At 31.3% G+C, this 16,591-nt stretch overlaps 1 protein-coding gene and 2 long non-coding RNA genes across 3 annotated transcripts; all 3 read right to left on the reverse strand.

Moving 5' to 3' along the window:
- Nucleotides 1-3,596: 3,596 nt before the first annotated feature.
- LOC143057519 (uncharacterized) lies at nucleotides 3,597-5,243 on the reverse strand. The gene is made up of 3 exons (XM_076230830.1): nucleotides 5,046-5,243; nucleotides 4,585-4,627; nucleotides 3,597-3,771 (listed from the first exon to the last, which is right to left on the reverse strand). Exons 1-3 carry the CDS (start codon nucleotides 5,227-5,229, stop codon nucleotides 3,597-3,599), a joined length of 402 nt encoding a protein of 133 aa, XP_076086945.1. The 5' UTR covers nucleotides 5,230-5,243.
- Nucleotides 5,244-7,824: 2,581 nt separating this feature from the next.
- Nucleotides 7,825-8,923, reverse strand: LOC143057310 (uncharacterized). Its single transcript, XR_012972699.1, has 3 exons — nucleotides 8,757-8,923; nucleotides 8,265-8,474; nucleotides 7,825-8,025 (listed from the first exon to the last, which is right to left on the reverse strand). It is a non-coding gene; the product is annotated as an uncharacterized LOC143057310 (long non-coding RNA).
- A 4,243-nt stretch (nucleotides 8,924-13,166) lies between these two features.
- LOC143056973 (uncharacterized) lies at nucleotides 13,167-15,514 on the reverse strand. The gene is made up of 4 exons (XR_012972583.1): nucleotides 15,471-15,514; nucleotides 14,997-15,157; nucleotides 13,994-14,158; nucleotides 13,167-13,371 (listed from the first exon to the last, which is right to left on the reverse strand). It is a non-coding gene; the product is annotated as an uncharacterized LOC143056973 (long non-coding RNA).
- Between the last annotated feature and the right edge of the window lie 1,077 nt (nucleotides 15,515-16,591).

The following is a 16,591-nucleotide window of genomic DNA, read 5'->3' on the forward strand; positions in this document are numbered from 1 at the left end:
ACAGTGCATGATCAGAACATTTCAAAAAGTGCCAATAAATATAGAAAGTTTTTACAATAGATTTAACAAACAAAAAAGTAACCGAAAAAGTCAGTTCAATTTTAAATTTACCAAAAGCTATAAGAAAATTTTTGGTATTCAAATGATGAAGAAATTTTACAGTGTTTTACTGAAGGCCATTCCAATTGCATTTTTTTTTTCTCCAAATTACTTTTTTTTTAATATCTATTACAGTGACTTGACTGTTAGTGTTGCTATCTGACTATTGCAACTCATTCAAAATTCTGACCAAATTGCAATTTGTTTTATAAAATCAAACTGTTCAACTGGTCAGAATTTTGAACAATCTGTTCAGTCAAATTGTGAAAGTGCAATTGGTGATAAAATAAAATATACTTACAATCCTATAAGACTTTAACTCCACTTTGATGTTAATGTGACAAAATTAGTCTAACTGTTTGTATAGATATTTTATAGTCATTACCATGCAAGAGGTGAAATGTAATTTTGAATTGCTATAAAAATGTCCAAACTAAGCTTTCATATAATTTTTCTTTAGAAAAGTCTTCTATATTCATAAGAATCAGACATTATTTGAATTAAAACATCATATGTTTGGTAAAATATCCGTGAAATAACAATACTTAATTGATAAGTTTCCATGGGGAGATAACCTTCAACATCATTCTTTTGAATAACGACTTTTTGAAAGAAAAAATGTTTATCTCCCCATGGAAACTTCCTACAAACATATTGTAATTTCACACATATTTTACTGAATATGAAATGTTTTAACTCACATAATGTCTAATTCTTGTGAATATAAAAGACATTTTGAAAGAAAAACTATATGAAAGCTTAGTTTGGACATTTTTATAGCAATTCAAAATTACATTTCACTTTTAGCATGAAAATGACTATAAAATATCTATACAAACTGATAGACTAAATTTTCACATCAACACTAATGTGAAGTTATAGTCTTATAGGGTCAAATTTTTGAATGAGTTGCAATAGTTGGATAGCAACACTGACAGTCAAGTCACTGTAAGTACCAGGTTTATGCACACTCTCACCTTTCTTATTTCAAATTTCATGGCAAAAACAACTGTCAAATGTTTGATTAAGTTGTGATTTTGGCTAATTTTTAAAACTGGTGAAGTTATCTAGAATGTACTTTTTTTTAATTTTTAAGATAGAATATTTAGCTTTTTGTGAAAATAGAAATGTTTGATTTAATTAAGCAATCATCTTTTTTTAACAGGTTCTATGACACCTCTTTACACTGACACTTTTTTTTTTCATTCCAAGACTTACCCCATTGGTAATCCACCAATGATATTTCCTCTGACAATCTTTCCAGTTGTAAAATTAACTTCCAATTGCAGTGGTCTATTGACAACGATACTTCCATTGTACTACCCAAATCTTCTACATCAACACAACAGCTTACTGTGTCACATGTATCACCCAAGTAACATGTCAAATCTTCAGACAGAACTGGCAGATCTACATCACCTGTACATACTATATTAAAAGAAAGTGAATACTTCCAGAAACACTCACAATTTGATTTTTATCGAAAAATCTGCATTAAATTAATAATTACAATTGACTAAAATAGTTATAACAAGAGTGCACACACTGAAATGTCTCGCCTTCTTTACTAATCATTGATTTTATGTTGATAGTCCTAAATGTAAAGCTTTATTACAACTGTCACATAAACTTAACATTAAACAAGAAAACCAAACATTGATCAATGAACCATGAAAATGATGTCAAGGTCAGATAAGCATGATAAACCATGCCAGGCAGACATGTACAGCTAACACTTCTTCGCTATAGAACCAGATTTAATCCACCATTTTCTACATTTGAAAATGCCTGTACCAAGTCAGGAATATGACAGTTCCTGTCCATTCGTTAATGATACGTTTTGTTATTTGATTTTGCCATGTGATTATGGACTTACGAATTGATTTTCCTTCAAGTTCAGTATTTTTGTGATTTTACTTTTCTTCCATACAACAAATATAGTTGACCTATAGCTTATAGTTTAAGAAAAACAGACCAAAACACAAAAACTTAACACTGAGCAATGAACTGTGAGAATGAGGTCAAGGTCAAATAAAAATCTGCGCGACTGACATATAGATCATAAAATATTAACATACACCAAATATTGTTGGCCTATTGCTTATTGTATTAGAAAAATAGACCAAAACTCAAAAACTTAACTTTGACCACTGAACCATGAAAATGAGGTTAAGGTCAGATGACACCTACCAGCTTGACATGTACACCTTACAATCATTCCATACACCAAATATAGTAGACAAATTGCATACAGTATAAGCAAAACAGACCAAAACACAAAAACTTCACTATAACCACTGAACCATGAAAATGAGGTCAAGGTCAGATGACACCTGCCAGTTGGACATGTACACCTTACAGTCCTTCCATACACCGAATATACTAGACCTATTGCTTATGGTATCTGAGATATGGACTTGACCACCAAAACTTAACCTTGTTCACTGATCCATGAAATGAGGTCAAGGTCAGTGAAAACTGTTGGACGGGCATGAGGACCTTGCAAGGTACGCACATACCAAATATAATTATCCTACTACTTATAATAAGAGAGAACTTAACATTACAAAAAATTTTAACTTTTTTTTCAAGTAGTCACTGAAACATGAAAATGAGGTCAAGGACATTGGACATGTGACTGACAGAAAATTCGTAACATGGGGCCTCCATATACAAAGTATGAAGCATCCAGGTCTTCTACCTTCTAAAACATAAAGCTTTTTAGAAGTGAGCTAACACCGACGCCGCCACCGGATCACTATCCCTATGTCGAGCTTTCTGCAACTAAAGTCGCAGGCTCGACATAACAATTTGCTAACTACTATTTCTCTGACTGCTAACTCATTTCTGTGCCTATATTCTAAAATCTATCAAGAACCATAGCTCTGAAGGGCAATACGGAAAACCACATATATCCAACTTCACCTCAATATTGTAATCAGTAACAACATAAACAAATTTGAATAGCATTGGTTGATCAGTCAAAATGTTATTGAACAGGGAATAAGATAAAGTGCTATCAATGACTGTAACTCCTGAATGGTGAAAGTGAAAAAAGTCTTTGCAGAACTTGACCTTCCTTTTGTTATAAGTAATTAGATATAAGAATTTGAAAAAAATGGTTTATAAGATAAAGTAATATCCATTTACTTACATGACTTCCATCCATTGATAGATGGACTGTACAAATCACTGAAGTTGTTACATCTCATAGAAAGAAGATAGTAAGACAAACCAAGGTGTTCAAACAACTCAGATGCTGCAATACTGTCCATTGAACTATCATTCTTAGCAAGTCCTCTTTCATTTTTCCACTTTGATATGGAAAAATCTGTAAATAAAAGCATCCTGTTTAAAAAAATTCCACTAGAAAAAGATAAGATGGTTATAAAAAACAAACTGTACACTTTGAGAAAAACATAACACTTATAATTTTCTAACATGATTGTTCTATAGTAATTCCTTCTAAAATAAACACTTTATCTCAGAATATCATATTAAAAGATACCCTCACTGATAAATCCACCATTATTACTGCACTGTAAGATGGGTAGCATCATATTCTCTAGTATCACATAGTTCTGTTCACAGGTATCCTGACTTTCTGTACATATACTTATATTTTTCGTTATCAAATATGAATGTTCCATTTTCAGGTAGTAGATGGACAATCTAAAACATACAATATCAAATTTCTAAAACAAGAAAATGTGTCTAAAAGACACCATGCCTAGTTCAACCTACCATATTTCTAGTAAACCATAAAATTATGCTAACAACTCCAATTTGAAATAAATTTTAACAAGAATGTGTCCATAGTACACGGATGCCCTACTCACATTATTGTTTTCCATGTTCAATGGACCATGAAATTGGGTAAAAAATCTAATTTGGCATTAAATTTAGAAAGATCATACCATAGGGAACATGTGTACTAAGTTTCAAGTTGATTGGACTTTAACTTCATCAAAAACTACCTCGACTGAAAACTTTAACCTGAAGCGGAACGAACGGACGGACGAACAGACAGATGAACAGACACACGTACAGACCATAACACATAATGCCCCTCTACTATCGTAGTTGGGGCAATAAAAGAACACATCTTTATGAACCAAAAGCTAAAACAGGGTGATTGGAATAGATATGAAAACATAATGCTTCCTCGACTATCCATTGCTGTGCTTCCCCTTTTCAACAACTTCTAAATTTATAACTTAACATAAAATAGATATCAATTACATAATGCAGTTGATATTTTTTTTTACAGCAGAGAGAAACATTGCAAAAGTAACTTATCAGAAAGGGTCTCTATTTTCACTCCTTGATAATAGTAACAATCTGAATTGTGCAGAATTTGTAAATTTGATTTGCTTAAATGTAAAAAACTATCTTCAAATTTATGAAATAGCAGATAATTTCATACCAGGTATATAACCTAATTTAATCAATGAACAAAAACTATATAATTATAAATATACATACTCAATGTTCACTATTCCTGCTAATGAGAACTTCTTGACAGTACCTAAAATTAATAGCGTACCAGTTACTTAAACAAGAATGCATATTTTTTCCTGTTAAGCAAAGCCAAACTTGTAATTTAAATTATTTTGTCAATTGATGTCATATGGCCATACCTTAAATCCTGAATTCATGTTGTGGTTCCTAGCATTGTGTATGAGTCTCATAACATTTGCACAAGGCAAACTTAAGTTAAGTTGGTTGCAAGCGAGATCATCAGAATAATTTTTTTTTAACTAATTACAGAAGTTTGGTTCGAGTTAGAGGTTAATATCTTAGTAAAAGTCAATTGACAATAGATGACAAATGAAGATGAAAGCCAATTGATTGATTTGGAGTAGGTTAGCTTAAAAGTGTCATATTCTGTCTCCCAACTGATATTTTACCAGTTATGGTAAAGATTGGTAAAAACATTATCTTACCAAAGGAAAACTCTGTTATTGAAGTATTGTATACAAAATCTTCAATGCCGACAGTAACAACATAAGAACATGGATCAACTAGTACTATGGTATGGAAGTCTCTGTTTAACTTGTTGGAATGGACACAACACTCAATACCAGTACATAATGTTGACAGATGACACGGAACCTCTATGGAGGGCATTGCTGGTGTGTACAATGGGCATGCTGCAAAATAGTCATAAAACAAATAAATGAAACATGAAAATACAAGACCATTATGACAAGAAATAAAATATCAAATCATATACAGGTACAGTATAGCTTTGCAACAACAACTTTGAACTTCTCATTGAAGTTTTCCTGTGGTATTTCTATGTCAATATCTACCCATTTTCTTTCTATAATCATAAAAAATTTGTAAGGGTTCCGCGGAACCCAGTGTCTCGCCTACTTTTGCTGTAAATTGCAGGATCAACAAAAATGAGGGAAAAAATCAATTAAAATATTCCGCTTGATACCATGTTTGGATTGTAGGAAGCTTCTGTCCAAGTTTGGTAAAAAATCCTGGATAGTTTATGAATCTAATAAATGTTTTAAAAACTTTAACTGCAGACTGGATGTAATGTTAACTGGAAGAAAAACTTAGTCCATTTATAAGTAAAATACAGATACACAGATACAAAATATTAACAAAATTTCCTTCTAGATACTCGCTTTTGATCATAAACAAGCTTCTGTCTTAGTTTGGTACAAATAAAAAACAGTATAAAAAAGTTATCAAAATTTTTAAAAATTTAACCACAGAGTGAATGTGTTGTTTCCTGGCAGAAAAAAAGTCCATTTAAAGTAAAATATGGAAAAAATGGATTTGTCATTTTAATGTGTTGTTTCCTGGCAGAAAAAAAGTCCATTTAAAGTAAAATATGGAAAAAATGGATTTGTCATTTTACAAAATTTACTTCTGGATACTATCTTATGATCATAAACAAGCTTCTGTCCAAGTTTGGTACAAACCAAGGATAGTTTAAGAAAGTTATTAAAATTTTAAAAACTACAACCACAGAGTGATGTAATGAGTGATGACGCTGACGACGGAATGTAGGAATCGCTTAGTCTCGCTTTTTCGACTAAAGTCGAAGGCTCGACAAAAACAATTTCTGTAAATTAAGAAAGTATTGCGAGGTTTTATTATTGTGAAAAAATGCCACAGGGTTATTGAGGCAATAATTTAAACTCACATTTTGAATTTTTTTATATGAATTGAACAGGATTTTTCTCAATATCACAAAAATTAAAATCCAAAATGACAAAATTGTAATAGTATATGCACGTAATAGTTTCATTATTTACAGTAAACCATTTACATCATACCATAATCAGTACATAATATTCTGGCGTGGCCTTCTACTGTTTTCTGTGCTGTGGTCTGGTTGTTGTCTCTTGAAACATATCCTATTTCCAGTCTCAATTTTATAATTTAATAATTTTTTTCCCTTAAATTACCTTTATACAATGTATTTTGAACATTTCTCTTTTTTTCTTCTTTTCTTAAATTAATAATACGACTGGAAAGAAGCCCATAAACATCAACCAAATGGAACTACCGTAAATTCTGAATATATTGTGCACATTTAAAAATGAAAGTTTAGTAATTGGGATATCAGAAGCTGTGGCCTACAAATAACCCTATCAAAACTTGAAACATATCCAATCCAAATTTTAGCTAACTTATAAACATCCCAAATTTATTTCTAAATTCACAGTTACTTTGAATTTGTGATTTATGATACAAAACCTTTTTTTTCACAACATGCAGGTTTAAAAGGTTTACTAAAAAAAACAAAAAAACTGCATCCTAAATTTTGATAGAATTTTTGTATTTAGCAATTTCTGAATCAAAATAATAAATTCACACAGCATTTCTATGTTTCTATTAATGTTTCTGAATCAAACTATACAAACCATTTATGGAGGTTAAGTTGTTAAACTTGGAAATATCTTTGCTACATTGATCATCTTTTAAATATGGAGCTATACCAACATCTTCAAACAGTAGGAGCTGACCATAGTCTGGCAGTGGTAAAGACATCTCTTTAGTCTGTAGCCAGTCAGCCAAGGAAAAATCTAAGGAAAAAAATCTTTTTAAAAGGAATATTATTGCTTAGTACAGCTGTTATGGGTCTTTTTAATAGTTGCACATAGTAAATAAAATTAAATGACCATAGAAACTTACATCTTATCCAATTGTCTGTTACAAAAAGACACATAAAAACAATTATTTATTCATCTTGCCATGACTAATGAGGTAAACCATGCTTACCCCTCCCCCTTCATGAGTCTGTGCCAAGCACAAAAAAGCATGTTATTTGATTGTTTTCATTGGTAAATCACAAGGTTTCGGTTTGACTATTTTGTTTTTGTTATATGTTAATAATAAGGGACCCTTGATTTTCTTTTATAATTGTTTTAAATTTTGATGTCCTTGACTTTTAGTAGCTTAATTTCACTAGTTGTGCTCATGGTTGGAAGTCGTACAGGGATATGTTGCTGTTCACTGCCTAAAACATAAAGTTTTATTAAGTATACTTCCAAGTCCAGTCTCAGATGCAAATTGTGGGTATATGATGCCATTACTGTAGAATCTATACCCTAGATTTTCCTACTTGTAAACAATTACAAATTGATGTCCTAACATCTCATTACTATAAAAGCTTATTGTTTTTGAGGTTTTTTTCTTCAAAATATAGCAAATTTTTTTTTTTAAACATCTAATAAAAGAAATACACATTACTTGACTGATAAAAGCTGGTATCCCATGCACACAAGGCCTTGGTCAGCCAGCTGTGATTTAGTATCTGTGCAGACACATGACAAGGCTTGTTACTCTCAAAACAAACACTCATGTTCAGGCTGACTAAGTACAGGCTTTCACCACTAAAATCCTCAATGCTGTAAGACAGACGCAATACACCAGCAAGCCAAAAACTTTCCTGCACTCCTTTAAAAGAACAAAAACACTAAATTATGATAATACATGTGTGAATTGTTACATGTACAGTGACTGTGGATTACAAAAGCAAGAATGAAACTACAAAACATTGATTTTAATGACCAATGTTCAATAAACAAGTTTTAACATTCCATTTGTTTAAGCTGTATTTGTTGATCCTATCCATTGACCTTGAAATTTAATAAAATTATAATTTTTAGACAACAAAAAACATAAAGCAAACATACCCCATTGATAGTTTGTAAGTGAAATGTTTCTGTGGAATTTCTCAATGCCAACAGTTATCATCTGTCTACAAGGATCTATATTGAGGTAAGTGTGGAAGGAGTATGGAATAAAGTCAACATCTACACAGCATTCTACTTTGGTACAACTGGAATCTAAATAACAGGAGGTTGGTTCTGGAATCTGTGGCAGGTTTATATTGTTTGCACAACCTAAAAAAAAAGTACATTGAGCAAAGCTAACAAGAGGATATCCAATTCTTCATCTTTCATGGTTTACACAATACGTTAAAATGTCTAAAGGTTGCTTTACTAGTATTGTAACACTGACATTGCAGATATTCATTTTGAAATGGGATCAAAAGCTATCCTAAATAGGCTACAGTAGTATCATTTCTAAGATATTCAAATGAAATTTGATGAGATCTCACAATTCATTTTTTTATGTTTTTGTTGAAACCAATGAATTTTTACAATGAAAAAAAAATGTGTAACCTCTATTCCATCCAAAAAAACTTGGATAGAAAGGTGATGAAAGTCTTGAGCATTGTTCAACGTGTAGGTATGGTGATATCCCAAGACCATCAAGAAAATCAGAGATCATCCAATCTTCCAAATTTGAACCAGATGACAAAGAATGCTCATTATACCAAGTGTCCAAGGAGAATCCTGAAAAACAAATTGTAATTTTTTTTAATTTCACCAGATTTTTAAAATATCAGAGGCTGAAATAACTAGATATGCCTATATGCAAATTAATGCAAACTGTAAATCTAAATAAATTAAATAAGTAAAATAGATGTCAAGGATTACATGATCTTCCAATTGCTGTTTTTCCCTAGAAAAGTTGATGTCATAAGGCAAATATCTTTACATTACAATGTCCTATGAAACATTTTCCTCAAATAGCCACCTGTTCATTCATATATCCAAAATTTGAATCTCATGAAATACAACCAAAAGTCAAAATTTCAAAGCTGAAAAATGTTTTTTTCTGTGTCAAAATGACGACAGCAGTACAAATTTTCAATGTACAAGTTATGGGCACATGATTTTGACTTAAAATTTGGAACTTCAAGGACTGCCGAATTCTACCAACATCCATTACTACAGATATATATTTGAAAACAAACTGGTTTTCAGTTCAAATGTCCTGTGTTTCTAATAATACTACCCCTGCATTTGTTAAATCCTAAAATTGATTTACCTGGAGTACTGTATCCACTATTCCAATCACACTGCATTTTGGGAAGTTTTGTATTTTGTAGAATGGTAAACTGATGGTCACACTGAGGCTCTGTACTTTCATAGCAAAACTGAATTTTCATATTTACTAAGAAGTACATCTCAGTATACAAATCTTCTATGCTGTATCTGAAATAGTGATTTTATTAAAGTATTAATTATCCATTTTTCTAATTTTTTTTAATTAAGGTAGCTGGGGTGTCTAATATACTAGTACTGTTTTTTCATTAAATACATTGAAATTAATGAAATCAGTTATTTTGTATAATTGCCGAAATTTAATTTTTCCTTATTTAAGGAAACAATAAACAATAGGATTGCTTTAAATTCAAAGATCATATGAAAATAAATTGCAACATGTTCATTATTGTCAAAAATATGTTTTTAAATTTACGGGCATTGATCTCCCACCTTAGAAGAAATTAGAAATCAACTTCCTACAATTTAGTATTATTCTTCAAGTGTGTCCTTCATGGAGGCCCCGATCCAACACACAAACATGTGTGTATACATTATTGGCATGGTTTGGTCATAAAAATTTAATAACAAGTATATAATATCACCATTGTTGGAGAATCTTGGGTTGAAATAATCAGCCGGTTTTTGTTATATTTTTTATTTACATAATTTGATAAATGGTGTCAAATATGTACGTTTAAATATGAAGTAATTATCAAATATGTAAGAAAACAAAAAGCACATGTTCATATCTATTTATATCTTGGTTAGCTCACTCGCTGTGTCGGCAAAAGTTCTGGAAGTAAACCCGATGCATAATTAATGAGATGAATAGGCACGCAACACGATATGAATTATCAACTAGAGGCTCTCAAGAGCCTGTGTCGCTCACCTGTTACTGTAGTTACTGATGTCGGCCATCTTGGTTGGTAGGCAGGGTCATTAGACACTTTTTTTAAATAGATACCCTAGTAATGATTGTGGCCAAGTTTGGTTTAATTTGGCCCAGTTTTAGAAAAGAAGATTTTTGTACAAGTTACAAAAATGACGAAAAGTTGTTAAAAATTGACTATAAAGGGCAATAACTCCTTAAGGGGTCCTCTGACAATTTTGGTCATGTTGACTTATTTGTAGATCTTACTTTGCTGAACATTATTGTTGTTTACAGTTTATCTCTATCTATAATGGTATTCACAATAATAACCCAAAACTGCAAAATTTCTTTTAAATTACCAATTTTAGGGCAGCAACCCAACAACGGGTTGTGGGATTCATCTGAAAATTTGTGAGGGGATATTTCTTATTCTGATGGACATTTAAATCTTGAAAGATTTGCTCTAAATGTCTTAGTTTTAAAGATATATAGCAAAAACAGCATTTTCCACTATGTTCTAATTTTAGCCATGTCAGCCATTTTGTTTGGTAGGCGGGGTCATCGGACACATTTTTTTAACTTTATACCACAATGATGATTGTGGCCAAGTTTAGTTAAATTTGGCTTAGTAGTTTCAGAGAAGAAGATTTTTGTACAAGTTACAAAAAATGACGAAAAGTTGTTAAAAATGGACTATAAAGGACAATAACTCCTTAAGGGGTTGACTGACAATTTTGGTCATGTTGACATATTTGTAGGTCTTACTTGGCTGAACATTATTGCTGTTTACAGTTTATCTCTATCTATAATAGTATTCAAAATAATAACCAAAAGCTGCAAAACTTACTTAAAATTACCAATTCAGGGGCAGCAACCCAACAACATGTTGTCCGAATCGGCAGAAAATTTCAGGGCAGATAGGTCTTGACCTGATCAACAATTTTACCCCGTCAGATTTGCTCTAAATGCTTTGGTTTCAAAGATATAAGCCAAAATATACATTTTACCCCTGTGTTCTATTTTTAGCCATGGCGGCCATCTTGGTTTGATGGCCAGGTCACCGGACACATTTTTTAAACTAGATACCCCAAGGATGATTGTGGCCAAGTTTGGTTAAGTTTGGCCCTGCAGTTTCAGAGTAGAAGATTTTTGTAAAAGTTTACAGACGACGGACGCCGGACGCCAAGTGATGAGAAAAGCTCACTTGACCTTTCAGGTCAGGTGAGCTAATAATTAACATTTCTGTAGTTTATGAAAACTTTTTAGCGATCTTATTGCTAATTTTTAGTACATATCTTTGATTTTAGCAGCTTTAAAACTTGTTCATAACTTTGTCAAAATCGTAGCTACTATCCCTTTAAAAGTATTTTTATCTAATAATTATAAATACACGTATCAAGGAAGCTATTAAACCAATAGTTCAAAATGGTGTAGTTGAAATCATCCCTTCGTATTTTTTATGGACACCATCATGAGTTGGTTGACAGTTATGGAATGACCATTTCACTGATGATATCAGATATGTTCCTTATGTTGTAACTACAATTTCCTTCCCTTTTCACGAAAACGACCTACCAAATTAGACGATTTTTAACCAGGTTTGTAATAACATCAGTAACACAACCAGTGCCACATGTGGAGCAGGATCTGCCTACCCTTCCAGAGCACCTGAGATCACCCCCAGTTTTTGGTGGGGTTTGTGTTGCTTAGTCTTCAGTTTTCTATGTTGTGTCATGTGTACTATTATTTGTCTGTTTGTCTTTTTTCATTTTTAGCCATGGCGTTGACAGTTAATTTTTCAATCTATGAGTTTGACTGTTCCTCTGGTATCTTTCACCCCTCTTCTAAAATACATTGAAGAAACAATTAAGTTGCACTCAGTCTTCCTCAACCTATCAAAAAGACTCAAATATTAATATATTACTTCAAGGAATTTACTTACTGAACTTGAACTATCCCCTGTAAACTGAAGGAATATATAGAGCCTAAAATAAACAAAAACAAAAGATTTGAACAACAAATACAAATACATCAAAGATGACAAGTAAAATTTGAATTCATTTTGCATGCATATATATACAACATATTGTTTTATTTTTTTAAAAATTATATATAGTGGTTCTTTTTATTAATAATACTAACAATTGAAATTATAAGTCTCCATTTTTCTCATTCACAAAAAATTTATAACATGTTAAGTAATGTGATGTTTCAATCAGCAGTTATTTCTTTCTTTAATGATGATGTTAATTCCAAATTTTCAATCTCTAAAAAATTGCATTCAATAAGAGTCTTCCAAATATTTCAGAAAAAAAAATTTCTGAAAAAAATTGACAGGATTCAGTCATAAAGTTTTTTCTAGCAAATTTAGAAAGATCATATCATATGGAATATGTTTACTGAGTCTCAAGTTGATTGGACTTCAACTTCATCTAAAACCACCTTGACCAAAAACCATAACCTGAAGCGGGACAAACGGACAGACGCACAGACCAGAAAACATAATGCCCATAAATGGGGCATAAAAATTATATGCAATCAGGACTTATCATTAAGGACATGTAAATTCTGATTTGTGAATCTGTAAATTTACTATATGTATTGAGAGGCAAAATAGGAAAGTTTTAAAAGATATATAAGTAAAATTAAGTTGATATTTTTTTAAACCAGGTTCAAGTAAAAGAGTAATTCAAAAGGAGTATTTACCAGGTAAGACATGCTTAGGTAATAGCTTTGAATGATGTGTTATCTATTTTGTGCTTTGTAAGGTTCTATGAAATAAAAAAAAAAAAACAATATAAATTACACCGTTTTTTATCTTACCAAATTTGAAATCCAGTAAAGTGTTATTGTACTGTATTTTCTCTATACTGATACTTATTCTCTTATTACAGCTGTCCAATAGAAATGAGATTTCAAATGTTTGTTGTAGTAAAGTATTTATAACACAACACTGAATCCCTGTGCAGGTATCAGTGATAAAGCAGGACACATCTGATGGTAACATTGGTAGGGACGAGTTCATAGCACAATCTACAACAAACAACATGTCCAAAATTGTATATACAAATAAAATGTATTACATTGATATAATTGGTGTTTTATTTTCAATTCATTAAAAAGCATAGAATAAATGCTGTTAATTCGGTAATTATTGCATGCATTGATTCAGGCAATTATTGAATAATGGGCAAAAATGAGTTACTTTGGTTTTTGGAAACACTGCATAGAAATAATGCTATATAAATAGAAATTTAAAATGTAGGTTTTTGTTTTTTATGAATCCTATCCAATCACAATTATAAGCAATTATATTGAAAACAATGCAAAAGAAAAATGTAATTTAAAGAATAAAGTTGAATTCAATTAAAATGTAAAAAGTTCAAAAACAAAGTCATGTGTGATGTATCTGTTAAAGTGTTTATTTTTCTACATACAAATTTGTTGTGGAAAAGGGGAAACACATGTATTATTTTCCACGTTCAGAGATTTACAAACAAACTCTGTCACATACTAGGAGATTGAAGTTAAATAAATTTCACCCAAACTTATACTGATCCAAAGTTTTGTGATAAATAAACCCCATTATGTTCTCTTTGCTGTGATATTTTAAATCATATATTTCATACTTCATTTGGTCTTATGATAATTATACCTTTAGTCCAACTATTATTGTAAGGATAGACCAGTCTAGAACACTTGTTGTCCAGAAGGTAATGACCTATGTTTGTTTCTTCGTACAACTGGTATAAGATATTACCAGGAATTGTATCATTAATCTCCAAGTTTTTCTTTTGCAGCCAGTTCGTCAATGAAAAATCTAAAAAAAACAAAACATAAAAGAGAACTGATGGCTACATAATAGATGAAAACAAATTAGTTCCTTCTTTTATGTATTCTAACATCAGACTGAGTCTTTTTTTAAACTGAGTTTTACTGTGTTTGTTTTTTTCTACATTGGCTAGAGGAATAGGGAACAGTTGAGATCTCACTTAACATGTTAACCCCCACAGCATGATTCCACCCGTCCCAAGTCAGGAATGTCTAGCCTTTGTTACTCATGTGTGCGTTTTTAATTTTGGTTCATTTTAATGTTTAGTTTTTTGTTGCATTCATTTGGCTGAACAAGTATACATTATTGTTGAAGGGGGATCGAGCTAAAGCCCTTCTCTGGGATTTTATCGCTGCGTTGAGACTCACTAATTGCCTTATGTCTGTTTTCTGCTCTTTAGTCTCAGGTGGTGGCCTATTTGACCTATTCCATGTTTCTATTCTCTATTCTTATATCAAACTAAGGGTATTTCTAACATAAATAATAATTTCAGCATGATTTATGTGCAAATTATATTTTGATATAATAAAACAGCTATGGAAAATACAAAAATAACTTTAAACAGAAGTATATATATATATGTAATAAATTGTGCCTTTTTTCTATTTGTCCTGTGACTTCTGTCCTACATTTGACTTCATAACCCCCAAGTCAGACTATTTCAACTTTGTGTTGTTTTTCTCTTTCTGTATGTCTATTTTTCTTTTTGAGATGGTGATTGAATATGATATGTTTTCAGGATGACTTTTTTTGTATAGTAGTGTTGCAGTTTTATACAATTGACTTTTTAGTATATGTGATCATAAAAAAAAACTGGTAAACATACTTGAAATATAAAAATCTGATGACCAATCACAGACTGTTTTTGGTAGTAGGCTGTTCTCCATTATAATGGTGTATTCTTCTTCACTTTTGGCATCAAAATTTATTGAAGCATTGAGGCTGATTAAATAGAATTTTTCTCCATACAAATTCTTAATTGTGAATCTGAAATAAAGATGATTAACTATAATTTTTTTTACATTTGAATAATGTCCAGGAACAAATCAGTCTGCTGAATATAAAAACAGGGGGTTGAATAAAATTGAATTCAGCAATTGTGTACACAACAAATACAGATAATAAAAGAAAGTCTTGTGTCCTTGCAGAAAAGGGATGTCATAATCTTTTAAGCCATGTAATGGTTAACATTTTATAAGCTATCAGAAAACTCAGATTTATGTTATGAATGTTAAATTTATCATTTATTTTTGTCTAAGACTTATTCCTGGCATAAATGCAAAAAGCAATCCAAACTTACGAAATCTGTATGACTCCATAGAGATCTAAATATTCCTGTTTTTCTGGAAATAAAAGCCATGTAACAAATTATTAACAGCTATACACAAATTTTTGCATTCCATTCACTTGTTACATGTAAATTCAAATTTATATACTGAATTACTATAAAATGTTTAGATTGAGTAACAGAAATTAAGGTGTTAAACTTGTGTTAAAAGTATCACAAAAACTTCACATTATCAATGATCCATGTAAATGAGGCCAATGTTAGGTAAACTTTGCCAGCTGAACATATACACCTTACAATCACATCATTGATTAATTATAGTTAACCTGATAGCTTATAGTATATGAAAAACTGACCAAACCACCAAAATTCAACTTTCACCAATGAAAATGAGTTCAAGATTGGACAGCTGAAACTGTAAAGCATATTAATTGTTTTCAGATGAAAAACATTCAGCTGGAAAAATATAACATATAATATTGTAATATCATTTCCAGAAGAAATTATTCCACTTATATCACAGAGGAAGAAATAAACCATTTCACAGCAAGCCAGACAGACATGTGCACTACATTCATATCATTAACCAACAAAGAGTGTGCCCTGGCAAGATGGACATATATAAGATATATGGGTCTTCTTGTGTTGAAAATTATCCTTGAATATTTTGCAAAGTTCGAAGGTATGGATATAAAAAATATAAGCCAAACCTATCTATCGGCCTCAGCTAAAACGGTTATTCAATTAATACAAAACAAGAATGTGTCCCCAGTACACAGATGCCCATTCCTCTATCATTTTCTATGTTCAGTAGACCGTGAAAATTGGGTAAAAACCCCTAATTTTAATGCCAAATTAGAAAGATCATATCAAAGGGAACATGTGTATTAAGTTTCAAGTTGATTGGACTTTAATCTGAAGCGGGGAAAGACATGAGAATGAACCGAGGGACGAAAGGAAGGAGGCACAGACCAGATAACATAATGCCCATAAAAATCAATTAATAACTATCATTATGTATTATTTAATCAGACTTACCCCAAATGTAATCATACAATGTAACATCAAAGTTCAATTTCTCTATTCTGACTGTCAACATAAAGTCACATGGATCAATCTCAACTCCAATCTCT

The sequence above is a fragment of the Mytilus galloprovincialis genome, chromosome 13 (assembly GCF_965363235.1).
Source record: "Mytilus galloprovincialis chromosome 13, xbMytGall1.hap1.1, whole genome shotgun sequence".
Classification (NCBI taxonomy): Eukaryota; Metazoa; Mollusca; class Bivalvia; order Mytilida; family Mytilidae; genus Mytilus; species Mytilus galloprovincialis.